Source organism: Megascapheus bottae, chromosome 15 (assembly GCF_031878675.1).
Source record: "Megascapheus bottae isolate mThoBot1 chromosome 15, mThoBot2.hap1, whole genome shotgun sequence".
Classification (NCBI taxonomy): Eukaryota; Metazoa; Chordata; class Mammalia; order Rodentia; family Geomyidae; genus Megascapheus; species Megascapheus bottae.
In genome coordinates, this window is record NC_143523.1 from 41,066,558 (window position 1) to 41,085,946 (window position 19,389).

Below are 19,389 nucleotides of genomic sequence, written 5' to 3' on the forward strand. Positions count from 1 at the left end.
TATTTCCACCTCCAAACAAGATACTGGAAAGAGTATCATAAAGAGCAGAATCACAGATGTTACTGGAACTATGGAAAGCAAAAGGCCTTTGCAATATTACATTAAACAGAGTCCAAGGAGAAAGATATTCCTAATTTTACTAACCCCCTGGAAAAAGAGTTGAACACAGAATAGCAAGAAATATGCAGTAATAACTATCTGTCATTCCAACATTTTTCTACAGAGGACAAAATATCCTTTTTCTCCTCACATATGTTAGTCTTTTTTGAGTAGTCCCATTCACCAAAATCCCATTTGATCTGCTTTTAGTGTTTCCTAATTAATACACCAGAGATTGTTCTTTCTGTTTCTCTGTTAGTATAGTCATCACTACAATATATTTATCTTTTAATGGTCCACCAGTTGTTTCATGTATATTAGTTATCCTGTTCCCTCAACACAGATTGATTTGTTAAACAGCACTTATTATGCAACCACAAATTCCATTTTTTTTACTTTAGTCAATGATTCCCAAAAGGAAATCAAGAGTTTCTTATAAGTTTCTATAAACCATTCTCTTATGTGTAATTCTTTTTATATTTTAATCTAGTAACCAGACATGCTAATGCAAGAAGCTTCACTTCTATTAAATTATTACTTTTCTGTGTGATCACACACATTATTTACATTTATTTTTTTTCTTGTCAGATGTAGGACTTGAACTCAGGGCCTGAGCACTGTCTCTGGGCTTTGCCACTTTGAGTCACAACTCCATTTCCAGTTTTCCGGTGTTTAATTGGAGATAAAAGTCACTTAACTTTCTTGCCCCAGCTATCTTTATATGGTGATCCTCAGATCTCATCCTCCTGAGCAGGTAGGATTACAGGCTCGAGGTACATCTTTGGTGACAATTTCTTACATTTGCCTCATTTTCTTTAAACTGGATACAAAATTTCCCACAGTGTTCCAGTACTAATGTTATTCCCTGGGTTTCTATAGAATTCGCTGAGAATAATTCCACATCAACATCTGCTGATTCCTTCAGAACTCTGGGGCATGATCTGTCTAACCCAGAGGCTTGCAGTAATTTAAAACACCCAGGTATTTTCACTATGCCACCAACTGGGCTTCTATCCCCAAAGCTATAGTATTTTATTTAACTCATGTAGTTTAAAGATCATTCTCCTTGATAGAAAAGACAGAAGTAAAATAGGAGTTGAATGGTTCTGGGTATTTTCCCCCATGGCATCTGATTTCTCACCATCTGGCCTACGTGGCTGGGCTCATCCCTCCCTTCCTTGTTCTTCTTTCACATGAAAAGAGAAACTTTATGACTCACATTGAAAGAGGAATTGAGAACTACACTGAACATGGCAAATTGAACTGAAAAGCACAGATTGTATCTAGGGAAATGTAGTGAGAATATTAGTAATTGCTAATTTGACTTTACAAAGAACAAAGAGACAGGATTGAGGCAGAGACAAAATATTCATGTGGAACAATTAAAAGATCAATGGTGACACAATTATAAAACAGGAAACTAATGTTCTAACCAAAACATGTTTTCTCCTTCAATTAATAATAATTCAGTCTGTACTGTTCATACTGTCAGTTGTGTTTTTGGTGTTTTGGGTTTCTTAGTTTTGTTTTGGTTTTCTTTTCAAAGCCTCAATAAAAGGCTGGCCAAAGGGATGAATGGTTTGCAACAAAGGTAACAAAAGCCATAACAACTTTTTAAATCCATCAAGCTGTAAAAAAAAAATAAAATCCTCCTACATCAACCTACCTCTTGTCGCCCTTAGGAAATATGTCCAAAAGGTTAAGTAAGTAGTAGATTGCTTTTCTTTGTAAAAGCCTAAGTGTTTATGAATTTTCAAATCTATCTGGCACATTCAAACATATCATTTCCTTGGGTGTTGGATACAAAACATTGCACTAATACTAATACAAGTCATTCTACAGTGATGTGGAACCACAAATTTTCTGATGAATAGAGTCTTTAAATATTAACTGAACCTGAATTTTAAAAATGGCAGAAAGGAAAGGTAGTCTCATTAGCCTAGTGAACATTAGGAAGGCATAGAGCAGATACTGCTGGGTGTCAATCAAGGCTGTAAGATAGGCTTCACTCCATGTTCTCACAGAGACAATGGAAGACATACTGACATTTCCTAATGGCATGAATCTCACTTGTAGAAGTTACGGTCTATCCTTCTTCTGTTGAGCATTCACAAGATTATATTTACGGTTTATGCTTATGTCAGCAAAGAAATGGAACACTGGCCGACAGCTCACCTCATGGAAGAGCTCCTCATTTTCCTTCTTGCTTTGTGTCAGTGAAGGAATAGAAAGAATAGGAGAAACTGGGAGGCATAAAGGGAAGGAAATATGCCTACTTTGTACAGATGGTCAAAAGGTCAAAGCATCCATTTGCTCTTTTTTTTTTTTTTAGTTGCCAGTCCTTAGGCTTGAACTCAGGGGTAGAACATTGTCCTTGGGCTTTCTCATGAATAAAGCTCTACCACTTGAGCCACAGCACCACTTTTGGCTTTTTCTATGCACGTGGTACTGAGGAATTGAACCTGGGTCTTCGTGCATGCTAGGCAAGTACTCTATCACAAGGCTAAACTCCTGGCCCCATTTGCTCTTTTATTTAGTCAATATCACTGACAGAATTCTGTGCCCTGCTTACTCTACTATATATTTGTACCATGTTTACATTTTCATAATTTTCCTGTTCTTAGTATGCAGGGTATGTCTGAAACCCCAGTTCTTACAAGGCTGATGCAGAAGGATCATTCCAGGCCAATCTAGCTTAGACAGCTCATTCTAGGCCAGTGTGGATATGTGCTAGATAGCAAAACTCTGAATTATCAAAGAAAACTAAAAGAAGACAAAAATAGACAGGAATTATTCATTTTAATGAATACGGAATCAAGGATGTAAAACAATTATTTTTCAAAGAGAGTACATTGTACATAGTGATTTCCTAGAGGAATGACTGGGGCTGCCTTTTATTCTATGTTAAATGACAAAGGTGAGGAGAAAGAATATGGATGGTGTCTACATGCTCACTCATTCTCCACTCCATAGCAAATATATGTCATCCTTTCTCCCATCAGCTTCTACTTAATCCTGCCTGCATATTAAGAATCTTAACATAGTGACCACAGTGGTATCCCATGGACAAAGCCACTATGACTTTACAGGGTAAAATTATTCCTTGGCCAATTCATTGCCTATACGTTCTTTATCCATTACCTTTGTTCATTAGCTATCAGTGTTCTTATCCATTCCACCATCCTTTCTTCTTTTTTTGGGAGGGGGGAGGTTGTGGAACTTGACCTCTGGGCCTGGGTCCTATTCCTTCAGCTGAATGGTGGCACTCTACCACTTAAGCCAAAGTGCCACATCCCGTTTTCTGGTGGTTATTTGGAGACTATTGTCTCATATACTTTCTTGCCCAGTCTGGCTTTGAACCGTGATCCTCAGATGTCAACCTTGTGACTACCTAAGATTATTTTGTTTTGTTTTATTTTGGGGATCTCACCATCTTAACAGCCAGTTTCTAGAACAACTTTCTATACGGGCAGAAAAATTATATTTTATTTTAAAAATCAGATTAAGAAAAATGAAGAATGTTGATATTAGATTATAGCTTAGCTTTATCAAGAAATAGGCAAGAAAGCCTGGCGTGGTGGCTCATACCTGTAATCCTAGCTACTCAGGAGGCTGAGATCTGAGGATTAAGGTTCAAAGCTAGCCCAGGCACAAAAGGATCTGAAACTCTTTTATCTCTCATTAACCTCTAGAAAATGGGAAGGGGGGTGGTTCAAGTGTAGAGTGGTAACCTTGAGCTGAAGAGCTCAGGGAGAATGCCCGGGCCAAGTTCAAGCCCTATGACCCACAAAAACAAAAAAAAGAAAAAAAGAAATATGCATGAATTTGATATGGCCAAAGAGATACTAGTACAAAGGGACTAGGGCTAAGGGGAAAATCTATTGTGCATGTGTGTGTGTGTGTGTGTGTGTGTGTGTGTGTGTGTGTGTGTGTGTGTATTTCATTATTGTTTGAAATGGAAGAGATCAGCATGCTAGTCAATGACACAGCAGTGATTCCGTACACCTCATTATTCTTTACCAGACCACATGAGTATTCACGCAGCTGACAGCTTCAGCTAGGCTATACTATAAAGAAAAACTCCTTAGAATTATTATCTTACAGAAATTTAGTTCATTTATAAAAACAATTTCTAAATTTCTAAACAACAATAATGACCACAGTCAAGGAAACTTTCTAATAGCTATGGGGCACAGAGTAATAGACCCAAATATCATTTCATTTTTATATATTTATGCATATTTTCCTATTTCTTTAGACATTGGGCTAAATGATACATGACACATATTGCATAATTAAAACTTCCCTAAAGCCCTAGGTAAATAGGGTTTTTGTTTGGTTTTGTTTTTGTTTTTTTGCCAGTCCTTGGTTGAGCTCGGGGCCTGAGCATCATCCTTAGGATAGCTCAAGAACAGAGCTCTACCACTTGAGCTCCAGCACCACTTCTGGCTTTTTTCTATGTATGTGGTACCAAGGAATTAAACCTGGGTCTTCGTGCATGCTAGGCAAGCACTCTATCAATAGTCCAAACTCCTAGCCCTGGAAAACAGTTTTCAATATTACTACCACTACCCTGAATATCATGCTAATATTAAAACATGAACCTTGATCCTTACTAATTCCATGGACCCATCTGTTGATTTAGTTCAGGCGATAAGAAAAGTACTTAACTACACAAAGCTCAAAGTCAAAACAAAAAAATTTAATAAATATATATATTAAAATGCATATCTATATAATGTATGACAATGAAGTACTTGTCAATTTGATTGCCATAATCACCATCTCATTATTCATCAGGAAACAAATGCCTCAAAATTACCTTATGATCCAGAATTAAACTGTCACAAACCAGTAGATAAACCAGAAGAACCTATGTAATTTCAGAGTTCATCAGGTACTGAAAAGATCATTTTTGCCAGAAAATAAAGAAACAATATTGTAAAGTAGGTAGGGACCATTAAAGCATGGTTTCTATTTATTTCCAAATAGGTAAGGATCAAGAACAATCATGTTTACAGACTTCTACTTGACTAAAATATAACCTCCGAATAAACTATGTGAGAAATTAATGAGATGACTTTTATTGAGACATGGTTGGGCACAAGATGCAGTGCTAATTGTTCAGGACCATGAATAAAGAATAGCTATACCGATTTGCTAGGTCTGCCATGATAGAAACATATTCTAGTGTAAAGATCCAAATGTATTTTCCTTCATTTTTGAAGGCTAAAGATCTGAGATTAAGGCACTATCAGGGGTTGCATTATTCTGATGCCTTTCTCCTTGGGTCTTCCTTCTTGGCACTCTGCAGAATTCTTCTTCTGGAAGAATACAGTCATTGGATTACAATTCTTTCTCATGACTTCATCTTAACTTATTATCTCTTTAAACAATCTCTCACATAGTTATCTAAATGGTACTACTTTGATAAACACATTTTTGGAGGACAAACTTGAGCAAATAAAGAATTGCTGACTTGTAGTAACTTCAAATAAAAGGGAGAAATATGTATGTGAAAGTTCACAAAGTTGTAAATATTTTAAGTTATAGTAAAAGAGTTACAGTTTAAAAAAAACATAAAAAGAACTAGATGGTCAAGAATGGATTCAAAAGGAAAGGTGGATTTTTTTCTATTTTTTTTTCTTTGAGAGGTAAGGTCAATACTGGAGTTTTAGTTGAAGGACTTGGACTTAAGTGGCTGGTGCTTTACCTTATCACCAGTCTTGCTTTTGGGATGCTCAAGTTAGAGATTGGATCTGGTGAACATTTCCTCTCAGGCTGTCAGAAATGCTGTGATCTTCCTGTTCTCAGTTTTCTGCATAGCTAGGCACCTTTCTGAGAAAGAGCATTTTGTTGTTGTTGTTTTTAAGATTGTGATAAGTAAGGTAAAACACAAAGGAAATAATGAAACAAAGCAATATATATGACAAAATTTTCCCTTGGTCATAAGCAAACTGTTATCTGATTAACACAGTATCCTTTAATATGCTTGGTGTTTATGATAATTATAACCAAAGAAACAACTGATAGCAACATAACAATAATAATGTGTTTCTCTGGTTTTCAGGGTAAATTAGATCATAAGCTCATAGCAAAACAAATGAAATAATTCTCCATAATCTCCCAATCTATCATTGGCACTTGTGACAGTTTCCAAAAGAAAAAGAATAGAGGAGAGAGTTAGGATTGTACCCATCATAAAGCAGAGGATATGGATAATAAAAGTCTAATAGCAATTGGATTAACATTGTAAGAATCTATACATAAAAAATGCCTATAGTTCTGTTTCTGCATTACAAACCAGTATTTCAAATTCTTCCCTGTAATAAAGTATCACCTTCTGAGTCCAAAAAGTAGAAATGTGATATTTTATTATCTGTGAGGACAACTAAAATGTAATCACTCAATGTGTTCAATCATGTTTGTTAGTTATATTTCTGACAAAATTTCAATATTGACTTGTTTATTTAAACAAACACAAATTCACACAAATACATGCACACACTTGCATACACACACGCACACACACACACACACACACACACACACACACACACACATACACACACAAATGAGAAAGCCAGTTGAAGTTGGCCCATAACTGCCATATGATCTGAAGAAACTGAAATATGGAAGATGACAAAATAGCCCACAAAAACCCCCAAAAATTAAAAGCAAGGCTAGAAGAATACCTCAAGTGGAAGAACGCAACTGAGTTCAAATTCTAATACAGAAAAATAAATATTTTTAAAGACTTAAGATATGTCAAAGAACCAAATTCTTTGTATTTTCAGGGCAAAAAATATCTGACCCTCCACAGAGTTTTCCTGTCTTTGGAAGGAAAACAGAATTTGTACTCACTAGTATCTGGTAGAATTTCAGCAATTGAAGATCTAAGACAACATGTTAATTATAATAGTCAAATCCATATCAGATTTGGCACTAAATGAACAAACATATAATATCAAGAAATATCAGCTATCTTATAATATTTACATGCAAATTAGTAGTCACATTACTTAAGAAAAAAAAAAAGAGAGATGAAAAGCCAGGCTCTGTTGGTTCACCCCTGTAATCGTTAATCTTAGCTATCACAGTTGGAAGCCAGCCCAAGTAAGAAAAGTCTGTGAGCGTCTTAATTCCAACTAACCACCATAAAGGTAGAAACAGAGCTATGGCTCAAGTGGTAGAGCACAAGCCTTGAGCAAAAGAGCTCATGCTCCAAATTCAAGCCCAAGTACCAACACAAAAGTAAATAAGTAAATAAATGAATGAATAAAAATACAGAGCTATTCATGAAAGCAACAATGTAAAACAAATTACATTCATACATTTACATACTAGTGAACAATGGAACTATAAATATTGGTGCAGAAAACAAATATATTTAAGAGAACATTACTATGTTACACTTGGATAAACTGGCTTGAGTTAATACTGTCATTATACTAAACATATGTTAAGTATAATAAAGTTAATGAAGTTATTGTGGACAATCTTTTACACAAGTTGCCATTGTTTCACAGAAGTATTTTCATATACACTGAATATGATCATTGCTTAAAATTCAATGGTCAAATTCTTCTTGTAGAATGTAAAATAAATCAATATGATTATTTTAAAAAGAACAAGTCAATGCTGAATGTCTCATCCTCATAAAAATTTTCCACTTAGTTTTATAGAGTATTTATATGCAAATTATTAGCACAACAGAAAGCACTATCACGATAGTGAATGCAAATTTATAAGAAGATATTAAATGACAGCATGAAAATCTAACGCTGCTTTAATATATCTAATAATTAAATGCATAAAAAGCATCTTTTTTTTCATTCTTACCATGACTACTTTCTACAAGTAATATTAAAACTATACCCCAAACTCAATCTCATCTTTTCCTAAAGTTCCTGAAATTGTGTGCCAGTTGGTCTAGATGTCATTGAATATGATAGCAGTGGTATTCACAAGACACTATGTAGGTAATGAACTTTACAGGTTGTGGGGAGAGAAAGGGGAGTCAGGGAGGAGGTAAAGTAGCGAAAAATGAGAGAGGGATAACACTTTTACCTTACTTATGTCACTGTAACCCCTCTGTATGTCACCTTTACAATAAAATACATAAAAATCATATAACTTTAAGATGAATGAATTACATCATTGGTTCTGTTCCAATTTTAATAATCTTTTTCTAGAATTATCATTGGGCAGTTTCTATATTTATATTACAATCGCCTGAAACTTCAAAACAGCTGATTTTCTATAAGAAAAACTATTGAAAGAAAATACTTACAAAATTATCTAGAAATGAATGTTAAATGTAACCTTGGATGTAAATTCTTGCAGAAAACATTGCTATGAAAAACCATAATGACAACCATTAACTGCCTATTTCTAATTTTCTAGAGAGGGAAGCAGTGTTATAGTGACCAGAGGTTAGGTTTTGGGTCATGTCAGGGCCTCTAATGAGATAATAAATGCAGATATATAACAAAAGGTGGTCGCAGATATATAACAAAAGGTGGTCACAAATTGAAGTAACAATTAAACATGGGAGAGTTTTCAATGACTGACTGCCATACAATAACTTTGGTGATCAAGAGATGTCTGAGGTATCTTTCCCAAAATAGTCTGTTAACCACACATAACTGGCACATGAAAGTTTGCTTCCCTTAGTCAATAGATGTGTAAATCCAACAAGCCCCACTGCCATTGTGTCTCCACAGTAAATAGCAATTATTCAATAAATATGTATTTACTGACACAATACGCAAAGGAATCACCACTTCCAACATGTTCATTGGCCACTTGCTACAAGGACCATTCGTTGTCACATTACTTACTATGGAGAGTAATCTTAAGACAGCACTGAAGAATCCTGTGAGGAACTTTTCAAATAAGTCATAAAATACTATTGCCTAAGTGAGATTCTGATTATCTTGATGCTCTGAATCTCCTAATTCAATAGAAAGAAAAAGTCTATCATGTAGATTTGTTTACCAGTAGCCAAAGGCTTTCATCCAAACACTTGGTAAAGGGAGAATTGCTGATCTCAGGAAAGATTATCCAGGGAATCAATTATATAGGGAATAACAAGAATGAGAAAAGTTAAGATTTAGTACTCCATGCTATTCTGTTGCATACAGTCTAATTTTTCATGAGTGCTGCAGAAATTTAAGAATAAGTTTATTTTCAAAAGAGTAGCCATTGCCGGGCATGGTGGCTCATGCCTGTAATCCTAGCTACTCTGGAGGCTGAGACCTGAGGATCACAGTCCAAGGCCAACGCGGGCATAAAAATCCTTGAGACTCTTATCTTCAATTAACCATTTGGATTTGAAAGAGATGGGAAGGACTTGATAAGTCCTCTTTGTACATCTATTTAACTATAATTTTTAAAATCTACCTTTTCCAAATTCTACAAAATAATGATGAAAAGTGGCATGAAGTATCACAAGCTATTTATTTCTAGAAGAGTGCATGGCCCTGGGTGAATGAAACCCATTAGGTATATAGGCTTCATCCTCACACACGTCAATTCCTTAATCCGGATCACCTGCATCTGTAGTCACATGGGAAAATTCTGGAAAAGCACCAATGCTTCAGTGGGTTTTAGGAGCAGATATGAGCAGGTCTGCGTAATGTCTTCTCCAGGGATGTGTGGCTAGAATCAGCAATGCCATTTGCTTTTCACCTCCACATTTACTTCAATTTACTATAATCATGTTATAAATGTTTCGTCAGAGCTTATAATACAACAAAAAAACATACCATGTAGTCTACTACACTCATATTTTGTTCTGGTATGATTCTGAAGAAGCACCGATACAAGTGAAGTCTGATGAGAGCTCTTTCTCTATCTCATGCACTCATCTTCTCCAGGGGTGGATTCCTCCCTTATTATAGGGGGAATAAGTTCATTACTTTCAGCATATATATCTTTGGATATTTATTCATCCTCCTACCGATGAAAAAATATATAATGATCTCTCTTATACTTTTTATGAAGACATATTTAATTATCAACAATAGACTTAGGGTATATGGCAAAGAAAAATCACCAAGTAACCTAGGTAACAGATTGTAAATATATAGATATACATTCTTAGAAGCAATGGACACAAAATATATAGTAGTTCTGAATAAAAATGGCACTATCAGAATGTTTTGACATCTCATAGTTATAAATCATAATTTTCATGTAATTCTTCCATTTCTTTCTTGGACCTATAGGCTTAGCAAAGCTGATCCTTGAAGAAATCAGTCTTTCTAGTGCTTACTTTACATTTTAACAATGAATAAGTGATAATAAGTAATAATGAATGATATTATTAACATTTTGTACAAGACATTTAAAGACATTTTATTTTCCACATATCATAGATCTTGACAGAAAGTAGCAAAACTACTAGCAATAAACTACCAAACTCACTCAAAATAGATTGTCTTTTCTAATTGTTTCTGGAAATAAAATCTGCTTACTGGACAAACAACTTCTGAGTTACTTTAATGCTAAAAATTTTGGTAATAATGGTACTTGGTTAGAATATAATGTTTCATTTCTTTCAATATTTTCCCACATTACTAGTGTTTGAACACAGGGTATCCAGCTTGCACTGAAAATTCTCTGTCACTTGAGCCAGCCTCCCAGCAATTTTTATATGTTTGTTTGTTGAAGAATGGCTCACTAGTTTTACCCCCTAGATAGGTTTGAATTGCTATCCTCCTACTCTGGCATTCACAATATCTTGTTATACAGGCAGAGATTGACAAGTAGAAGTTATACTTATGCTATACAAAATTCCCTCCCTAGGAGTTAGCATTGTGGGTTAGAATTTTTAGATATTATATATACATATAGATTATATATATTCATATGTGTTCTTTGTATGCATGAATAGGTATTCATATGATATATATGTATATCTATTCATAAGACAAATTCTGGAGTCATTCTGTCAGCAAACATTTTTAATGCTAACACTCTACAGGAGGCTTTCAAAATCTTTTAATAGATGCCAAAACAATTTGCAAGCTCATCTACATGACTTTGTGTTCTAACATCTTTTATCTGCACCCAAAATGATTAAGAAGAAAGCCACTGCTTCAAGGTCCAGAGTAGGATCTTTGTTGGAGCATGCAGGTAAAAAGTATTACTCACACTCTCCGCAAAACCATTTGACTGTGGAATTTTGGTTTCCCCACAATGTTTAAGAACACATTCTGCATGATCATGTAGATGGAGAAGTAATGTGAAGCTCTGAATAAATTCTCAAATCTATACAAGGTCTATGGGTGTAACCACGTGGAGAATTTTTATCATAAGAATTAACATTGATGCATATGTTTTATGTTTAAAAATGTCCAGAAATAAATAGAAATGCTATTTGAAACTCAGTATGCTTTTCTGTTTTTTTAAGTTTTACTATTGTCGGTTTTGTCAATATGCCCAGCTATTACAGATCCCATAGTTGAATAGTTCTATACAAGTACTCAGACAATTTAAAGCACACCCTTTATTTTAAAAGAGCCTATTTTATCATCTAGAGACTTTGTAAATATAGAGCTAGTATAAATCATAGATTCAGGAAGTATTTATTGTTTTACTATATAAGTGAAAATATTCCAGCCCTTAGTGCTGTTTATTTTTATTTCAGTTAGATTATTGATGATCAGCTCTACCTTGAAGTAATAGTAACCTTCTTTAATTTGATTGATTTTAATAAAAAGGACTTCCAATTACATGTTTCTATATATCTAATTCCTATTATTCAAACAACAATCATGCAATATACCTATTGTTCATTCAAATGAGAGTATTTTGAGTGAACTTGCCTGTTAGTAGATCGAAATATATGTGATAAATTCCAGCTCACATGCCCCAACTACTATTCAGTCATGTAAATACAGGCAGTCATTCAAAATGTAATTACCAACAGGCAAATAATGGATTACTTTGGAGAAGCCTATTCAATCATTTCTAAGTGTAGGCTTTCTCCCTGTTTTATACCATTACATATGTAAAGTTTTGCATACAATTTTCATGCAGCCTCCATGACGGTCATTTGAGCTTTATGTTATCACATTAAAATGTAATCACAGTGGTCCCAAAAAAAGAAAGCTTACAACCATGACCAACATATACTTTTGTCTGACCTAATAGCAGAGATGATTCTTATTGGAAGTCCTCAGTGGACTGTGCTGATAAGAAACATCTTCTTATTGCAAATGAGAGGAAGCATGGAGTCTATGTTTCTTTCAGTTTGGCTTATTTCACTTAATATGATTTTTCTCCAAGTCTTCCATTTCCTTGGCAATGTGACAATGTCATTCTTTCTGATGGAAGCACAGGATTTCATTGTGTATGTATACTACATTTTCTTGATCCATTTATTAACTGATGTACATCTGGTTTGGTTCCATATCTTAGCTATGGTAAACAATGCTGCAATGAATATAGTTGTGCTGGTAGCTTGAGTGTGACCCTGTTTGTGATTGTTTAGGTAAATGCCAAGGAGTGGGATTGCTGGATCATAGGGAAGTTCTATGTTTATTCTTTTGGGGAACCTCATACTGCTTTCCAGAGTGGTTGAACCAGTTTACTTCCCAACAGTGTAATAGCATTCCCTTTTGACCACATCTCTGCCAGCGTCTGTTATTATTTTTCTTGATAATGACCATTCTAACTAAGAAAGTCCTAGGAGAGGATCACAATAGCTAAACAGCTATATGCATATGATCATATAAAATCATACTAATCAAAATGAACTCCAAAATATGGAAACAAGAGGATTTTTTATTGTACTGTGTGAAGTTAGCTCTTTTTCCTTTTTATTAATTTTATTGTCAGGGTGATGAATAGAGGGGCTATAGTTAACATTCATAAGATAATGAGTACATTATTTCTTGATCATTATTACCCTTTCCCATGTTTTTCTCCCACTTTCCCTCCCTGAGCCCCATCCTGAGTTGTAAAGTTCATTTTCTTTTACTTTTTTGTTGGTCATGGGGCTTGAACTCTGGACATAGGCATTGTCCCTGTGCTCTTCAGCTCAAGGCTACCACCCTATTTCTTGAGCCTCAATGCCGCTTGCAGTTTTCTAGTGGTTAATTGCAGATAAGACTCTCATAGTCTTTAGTGCCTCGGCTGGCTTTGAACCTTGATCCTCAGATCTCAGCCTCCTGAGTAGCTAGGGTTACAGTCTTGAGCCACTGCACCCAGCTTTAAGTTCATTTTCAACATTGTTACACTGGTTCACCCTTTGTCAATTGTCTCATCATCTTATCATCTTGTTCTCCTTTTACTTACATTGTTTTTTCTACCTTTGTTTTATCCCCCTGTTGTCTCTGGGTGGGTATTTTGTTTTGTTTTGTTGGTATTTGTATATGGTATAAACATTTTATCTGATTTGGGAAAGGGAAGGGGAGTAACAAAATGGTGAGACAAAAGACAAAGTGTGAACCAATGCAACAGCGATACTCCAAAACACTTTGTTAGAAATGAACCTTACAAGTTGGGTCATAGAGAAGTTAGGGGCAGGAGATGGAAAGTGGGAGAAAATGAGGGAGGGGGTGACAATGTTTGACAAGAAATGTGCTCATTTACGTATTTACGTAACTTTACCTCTTTTGAACATTACCTTTACAGTTAAATTAAATTAAAAGAGCTTCTTTTTCTAATAGATGGAGACCTAGTTTCTTTAGACTGAACTTAGGAGTATCACTCCCTCACCCTTTAACTTCCCATTAGTATGTCTCCATGTGTCACTCATGGGTTTTAATTTTTTGGAGACAGAGTAGAAAAATCAAAGGAACAATAAATTAGAACACGAGATTGGTTCTTCTCTCAATGTTAGGGAATTTATTTAGCATTACAACGTCTACTTCTGAAAGAGTGAATATGACTTCTAGATTCACTGAGAAAGTCTATGATGCTTCTGTTTAAAGTTTAGATGGCTTTCTCTTTCCTACAGAAGTTCAGGGACCTGAGGATTCAGACATATGATAAGTATGTATCTTGTACTGGCCAACTTGCTGACTCTCACACTTACAGGCACTTTCACAGGTTTTTCATGCTGTGGAATAGTTTTCAAGTTTCTTCAAAGCCTAGTTCAACAATCCACTTAAACAGTTTTCTTTAAAAAAAAATTAAAAAAAAAACACTCCTCTTGGTGCCTTGATTCTTCATCAGCATTAATTGAACAGGATTTTCCTTCTATCGGTATTGGAATTCGCTTGAAATCCAATTTGTATATGGTTGTTTATGAGTTATGTGATGGAAAATGTTTCCTCCTTTCCTTTGTCTGAACATTTTTTGTTCTTTTATAAGAAGTATATGTATAACTTTGTACATAGTAAATACTCAAATCTCTTTGATCAAAATCCATTTTGTAGGTCATGATGTTAAAAATCTTTTTTTTTCAAGTATGTATATATATTGCAGCACTTCATACCTTAATGTCTTTAATCAAGGAAAACTTTTGCCTAGATGTAGGCTAAAAACATGCATGTGTGCATGCACTGATTTGTCATGGGTAATTAGTTATAATTGCAATTCATCCTATGAAAATACATAAAATGTTGGTCATTATTTATTCCAGCTACTATTATACTGATATGATCTTGATACTCAATAGCACCTCCTGTGTTGGTCATTACTCTATCATTTTGATTGTGCTAATATTATATGTTTATTTTATAGTCACATATGAAGGCACAATGAAGACTAATTTTAATTTCCCTTCCTCAGATGATTTAGGTGGCAGTTGGGTAGAAGGCAACCATCATGTGCACCGTGGTTTCAACCCCAAATATTTCCCTGTGGTGCACATGTGAGCACAGCATCAGAGTTATCTTTGTGTCCCTATGTCAGAGTCAGAGAGCCCAGAGATGCTTAATGCCGAAAGTTCTATTTTGTATAACTTGAAGTCTTTTTAAAAACGTAAATTCCAAAGCTCTACACATTTTACGAAAGCATAAGACATAAACTGTGAAAAATGGCTAACAGAATTTTAAAGGGATAATAAATACCAGCATTTATTTAGCAAACACATGTGAAGAGCCCGAGAAAATATTGTGGAAACAGGATGTTCAATTAGGGAGATTCAAAGGTAAGTGAGGGAAAAGCTAGAATGGGGGAGGTAGTATATTTATGAGAAATTCAGAATACAGAGTAAAGGATTTCTGTAGATGCCTTTCAATACTGTAATTTATTAAGTCAATATGATGTTATTTTTTGACACTAATGAAACAGCAATGCTAACTGTAATCAACAGAGTTCTGTTTCTGACTTTTTTCATTCCTTGGATATTTCAGCTAGAGAGATGAAATTGCACAAGCATTTCTGTGTCTCCAACCTACTCTGTCTTAAAAGCTATCTACTCCACTAGAAAGTACTCATGGTTCAATCTCCAGAACTTTCTAGTACACAGCACTTAGAAATTTACAATAAGTATTTAATGAATTGTGAAGGATTGAAAGTTTGCATCTCTATCAATTCACATATATAATCAGTTATTAGATTTTTTGAATAGTTCTTATCTAAATCAATTCTTCCTTTCACCAAATTTTATAGCTTACTAGGAATTAATTCACATAATATTCCTAAAAGTTGACACATACATTACTTTTTTCTTTGTAAATTTGCATCTTAAACAGATATCTTGATTTTTGTTTTAATATAGTCCTATATGGACAAATCACATTGGGGATTTCAAGCACTATGAAAGGTTGGTAAGAGTTTCTGAAACTACATCTCATCTCATTTCTGTTCATAAATAGAATAGGCCCTAAGGTGTATTTTTTCCCTAGGTTGTATTTTTATTATATCTTTTCAGAAAATAATAAAAGGTACTGTGAATAGTGTGGGGAGAAATAGAATCAACATGGAACAGAAAATATTTGAGGAAAATACATTTGCAAGAATTTTTCCAAGTACTTTTAAAAAGATACGTACACAACTGTACTTCATAAAATCTAAATTTTCAAATAAATTCTTGCTTTTAAAAATAACTTTTGGGCCAGGAGTTTGGCCTAGTGTTTAAAGTGTTTGCCTAGCATGCATGAAGAACCGGGTTCGATTCCTCGGTACCACATACATAGAAAAAAGCTGGAAGTGGTGCTGAGGCTCAAGTGGTAGAGCTCTAGCCTTGAGAAAGTCCAAGGACAGTGCTCAGGCCCTGAGCTCAAGCCCAGGACTGGCAAAAAAAAAAAAAAAAAAGATCTGGGGCCGGGAGTTTGGCCTAGTGGTAGAGTGCTTGCCTAGCATGCACGAAGACCCGGGTTCGATTCCTCGGTACCACATATATAGAAAAAAGCCAGAAGTGGTGCTGTGGCTCAATTGGTAGAGCCCTAGCCTTGAGAAAATCCAGGGACAGTGCTCAGGCCCTTAGCCCAATCCTAGGACTGGCAAAAAAAAAAAAACCCAAAAAAAACTTTTTTAACTCACTGTTGAATTTTATTGTACAATTAAAATTTTATAATTCATAATCATAGTTCTGTAATTTCTATACATTCTATAGTTATTATAATTTTGAAGAAAGGAATGATTATATCTAGGTTTGGTATTCTCTATAACAGCACAAAACAAAATACCCAAATAGGTTTTCCAAAAACAGATGTTTTGACTCATGAGACATTTGGCAATGGTATAAAATAATTTTTAAACTACAAACAACAGAACTATATTTAGAACTGCAACCAATTAGAGTAATCCTTATTTCAAGAACCTGTAGTCAATATTGGGCCATTTCATCAATTTAAAATAAAATTACCAGAAAATATTTTAATCATGTGATTTTCACCCGTGTTAACAGCACTAAAAGAATAAAGTCCAGAAAACCTTTCCTTTACTATTTGACAATTAAATTATGTTTCTATCTTAAAAGGAAAACTAACACTGTAAAAAATCACAAGTTTCCACAGCTGATTTGACCGAAGAGGAGAATATCTTTTGGGGACTCTTATTTTTATTTTTTTAAATATCTAATAAAGTGGGCCAGAAGTGCAGCCTAGTGGTAGAGTGCTTACCTCACATGCACAAAGTCCTAGGTTCTATTCCTCAGCATCACCTTCACAGAAAAAACAGATGTAGTGGTGTAGCTTAAGTGGTAGAGCACTAGCCTTGAGAAAGCCCAAGAACAGTACCCAGGACCTGAGTTCAAGCCCCAGAATTGGCAAAAAATACAAATAAAAAATAAACAAGAAAAAGCTTTGAGACACCTTTCCTTCCTATTTCAGATGGAAATGTGGAGTGGTTTGGGATCAGTGCTGTAAATTGCAACTTTGAAGAAGGCTTAAGAGTTTTAGCCCCCATTTTCTGTATTGCTTTGCTTTGACTATGAATAAAGACCTCAACCACACCAGGAATTATGACCTTGTACAAATTGTTTACCTGTGATGTCAGGGCATTGAGGCTTCTCATCCCAGAGGGGACTGCTGATGACATGCGCTAGATACTACATCGACATGCTTCACTTCTAGAAAGCTTTTTTTCTTAAATAGAAGACTCCTCATTTGACATAAACGCATTCAGCGTTAGCCACTTCACAAATTCAACAATAGTACATGCATAAATAAATGTTGGGAAAGATGAAGAACATACCGGATACAGCAAGGAAGTCATCAATGCTTGTAATGTCATCCACTGCTTCAGTGAGAACATGTATGTAATTTTCCCAGGTGCGCTTGTACATTTCCATGGTGTTTTTGACTACTTGACTTTTGGGTCTTGCTGCCAAAGCAAGTGCAGCATTAATAATCTGAAAGATATAAAAAGTTTACACCATGACTTCTTTAAAAATTACACAAGCTGAAATGGTGCTGTGGCTCAACAGGTAGAGCAGTAGCCTTGAACTGAAAAGCTCAGGGACAGTGCCCAGGCCAAGTTCAAGCCACACAACTGACCAAAACAAACAAAAAATTGTGCAAGTGGAATGTATTCATTATTTTAAACCACAGAGTAACATACTTGTGTGGATATTTTCTCTCTTTTATTATTTTAATTTTCTTTTCCATTTAAAACAATTTATGCAGCATTTTTGTGAAAGGACCACAAAAAAGATGATGATAATGTGTACCTGTTTCTTAGGGAGTTCATAAGTTTTCATAAAATCTTGTTTTAAGATTTCAGTGGAAAATATAGGACACAACTTATTCAGTATATAATAAATGCCACAAAAGCAAATAATAGTCAAGACTTGTTGGTGTGGTACTCTGGTTTTGAACAGAAGAACTTGTATTAAGCAAGTACTCTGCTACTTGAGCCATGTCTCCAGTCCCTTTATGCTTCAGTTGGTTTTCAAATCGAACCTCAAGCCACTACTCTTGAATAGCTGGGCTTATTGGCACGTGCTCACCTATATAACAAAGTCAAGAGGTGTTAGTGACAAGGCATGGTTGCTGGCATTTAGACCCACACTGGGAAATCACTAAAATAGGGCTTTGATTGGTTGGAGTATTTTAAAATATTTCACAAGAAGATATTCATAAAGGAACTCATCTCATACTTCAAATTCATACCAAATTTCTTTTATATATCTGGTACTATTCTAGGTTTTAGGAATGAGGCAATACTGGAGAGACAAAAACTTACCATCTTCATCTTCATGGTAAGTTAAGATGTCAGCTGAAAGATTCAAGAGAATATAGAGTAGAAAATTTTGTAAGAATAGTAGTCATGGGCCGGGGGTTTGGCCTAGTGGTAGAGTGCTTGCCTAGCATGCACGAAGACCTGGGTTCGATTCCTCGGTACCACATATATAGAAAAAAGCTGGAAGTGGTGCTGAGGCTCAAGCGGTAGAGCTCTAGCCTTGAGAAAGTCCAAGGACAGTGCTCACGCCCTGAGCTCAAGCCCAGGACTGGCAAAAAAAATAGTAGGTCATCTTAATAAATATTGTTCATTTATTGTGGATGTGTGTCATCCATATCCGGGTACACAGAGGGCAGCAGCAGGCACACGCGTCCTGCTCAGCACAGCAGCCTGATTTGGAAGGTCACTAGAGGGTCATGTGGGCTTTTGGACAATTTCTCAGAGCTACACTTCAGAAGAATTAAATTTCCAAGCAAGTCTAGGAGGCTCCTATAAGAGGTTATAAAAACACACAAGTGCCTGAGCTGTGATGTAGAGGTAATGAAAAGGGCTTCATAGAACTCTCCACTAGTTAAAAGAAGATGTAATGGGGGGAAGGAAGTAGTGGGGGGTGGCAGAAAGCAGGAGAAAATGAGGAACACTGTTCTACAATAAATGTACTCATTACCTTACAAATGTAACTGTAATCCCTCTGTGCATCAC

The 19,389-nt window shown here is 35.3% G+C and overlaps 1 protein-coding gene across 1 annotated transcript in view; it reads right to left on the reverse strand.

Moving 5' to 3' along the window:
• Ctnna3 (catenin alpha 3) overlaps positions 1-19,389 on the reverse strand; it is a 1,180,588-nt gene that overhangs the window by 340,877 nt on the left and 820,322 nt on the right. The window contains exon 11 of the mRNA XM_090346411.1: positions 17,701-17,857. Coding sequence (XP_090202537.1) covers positions 17,701-17,857 — 157 coding nt within the window. The remainder of the gene's footprint in view (positions 1-17,700; positions 17,858-19,389) is intronic.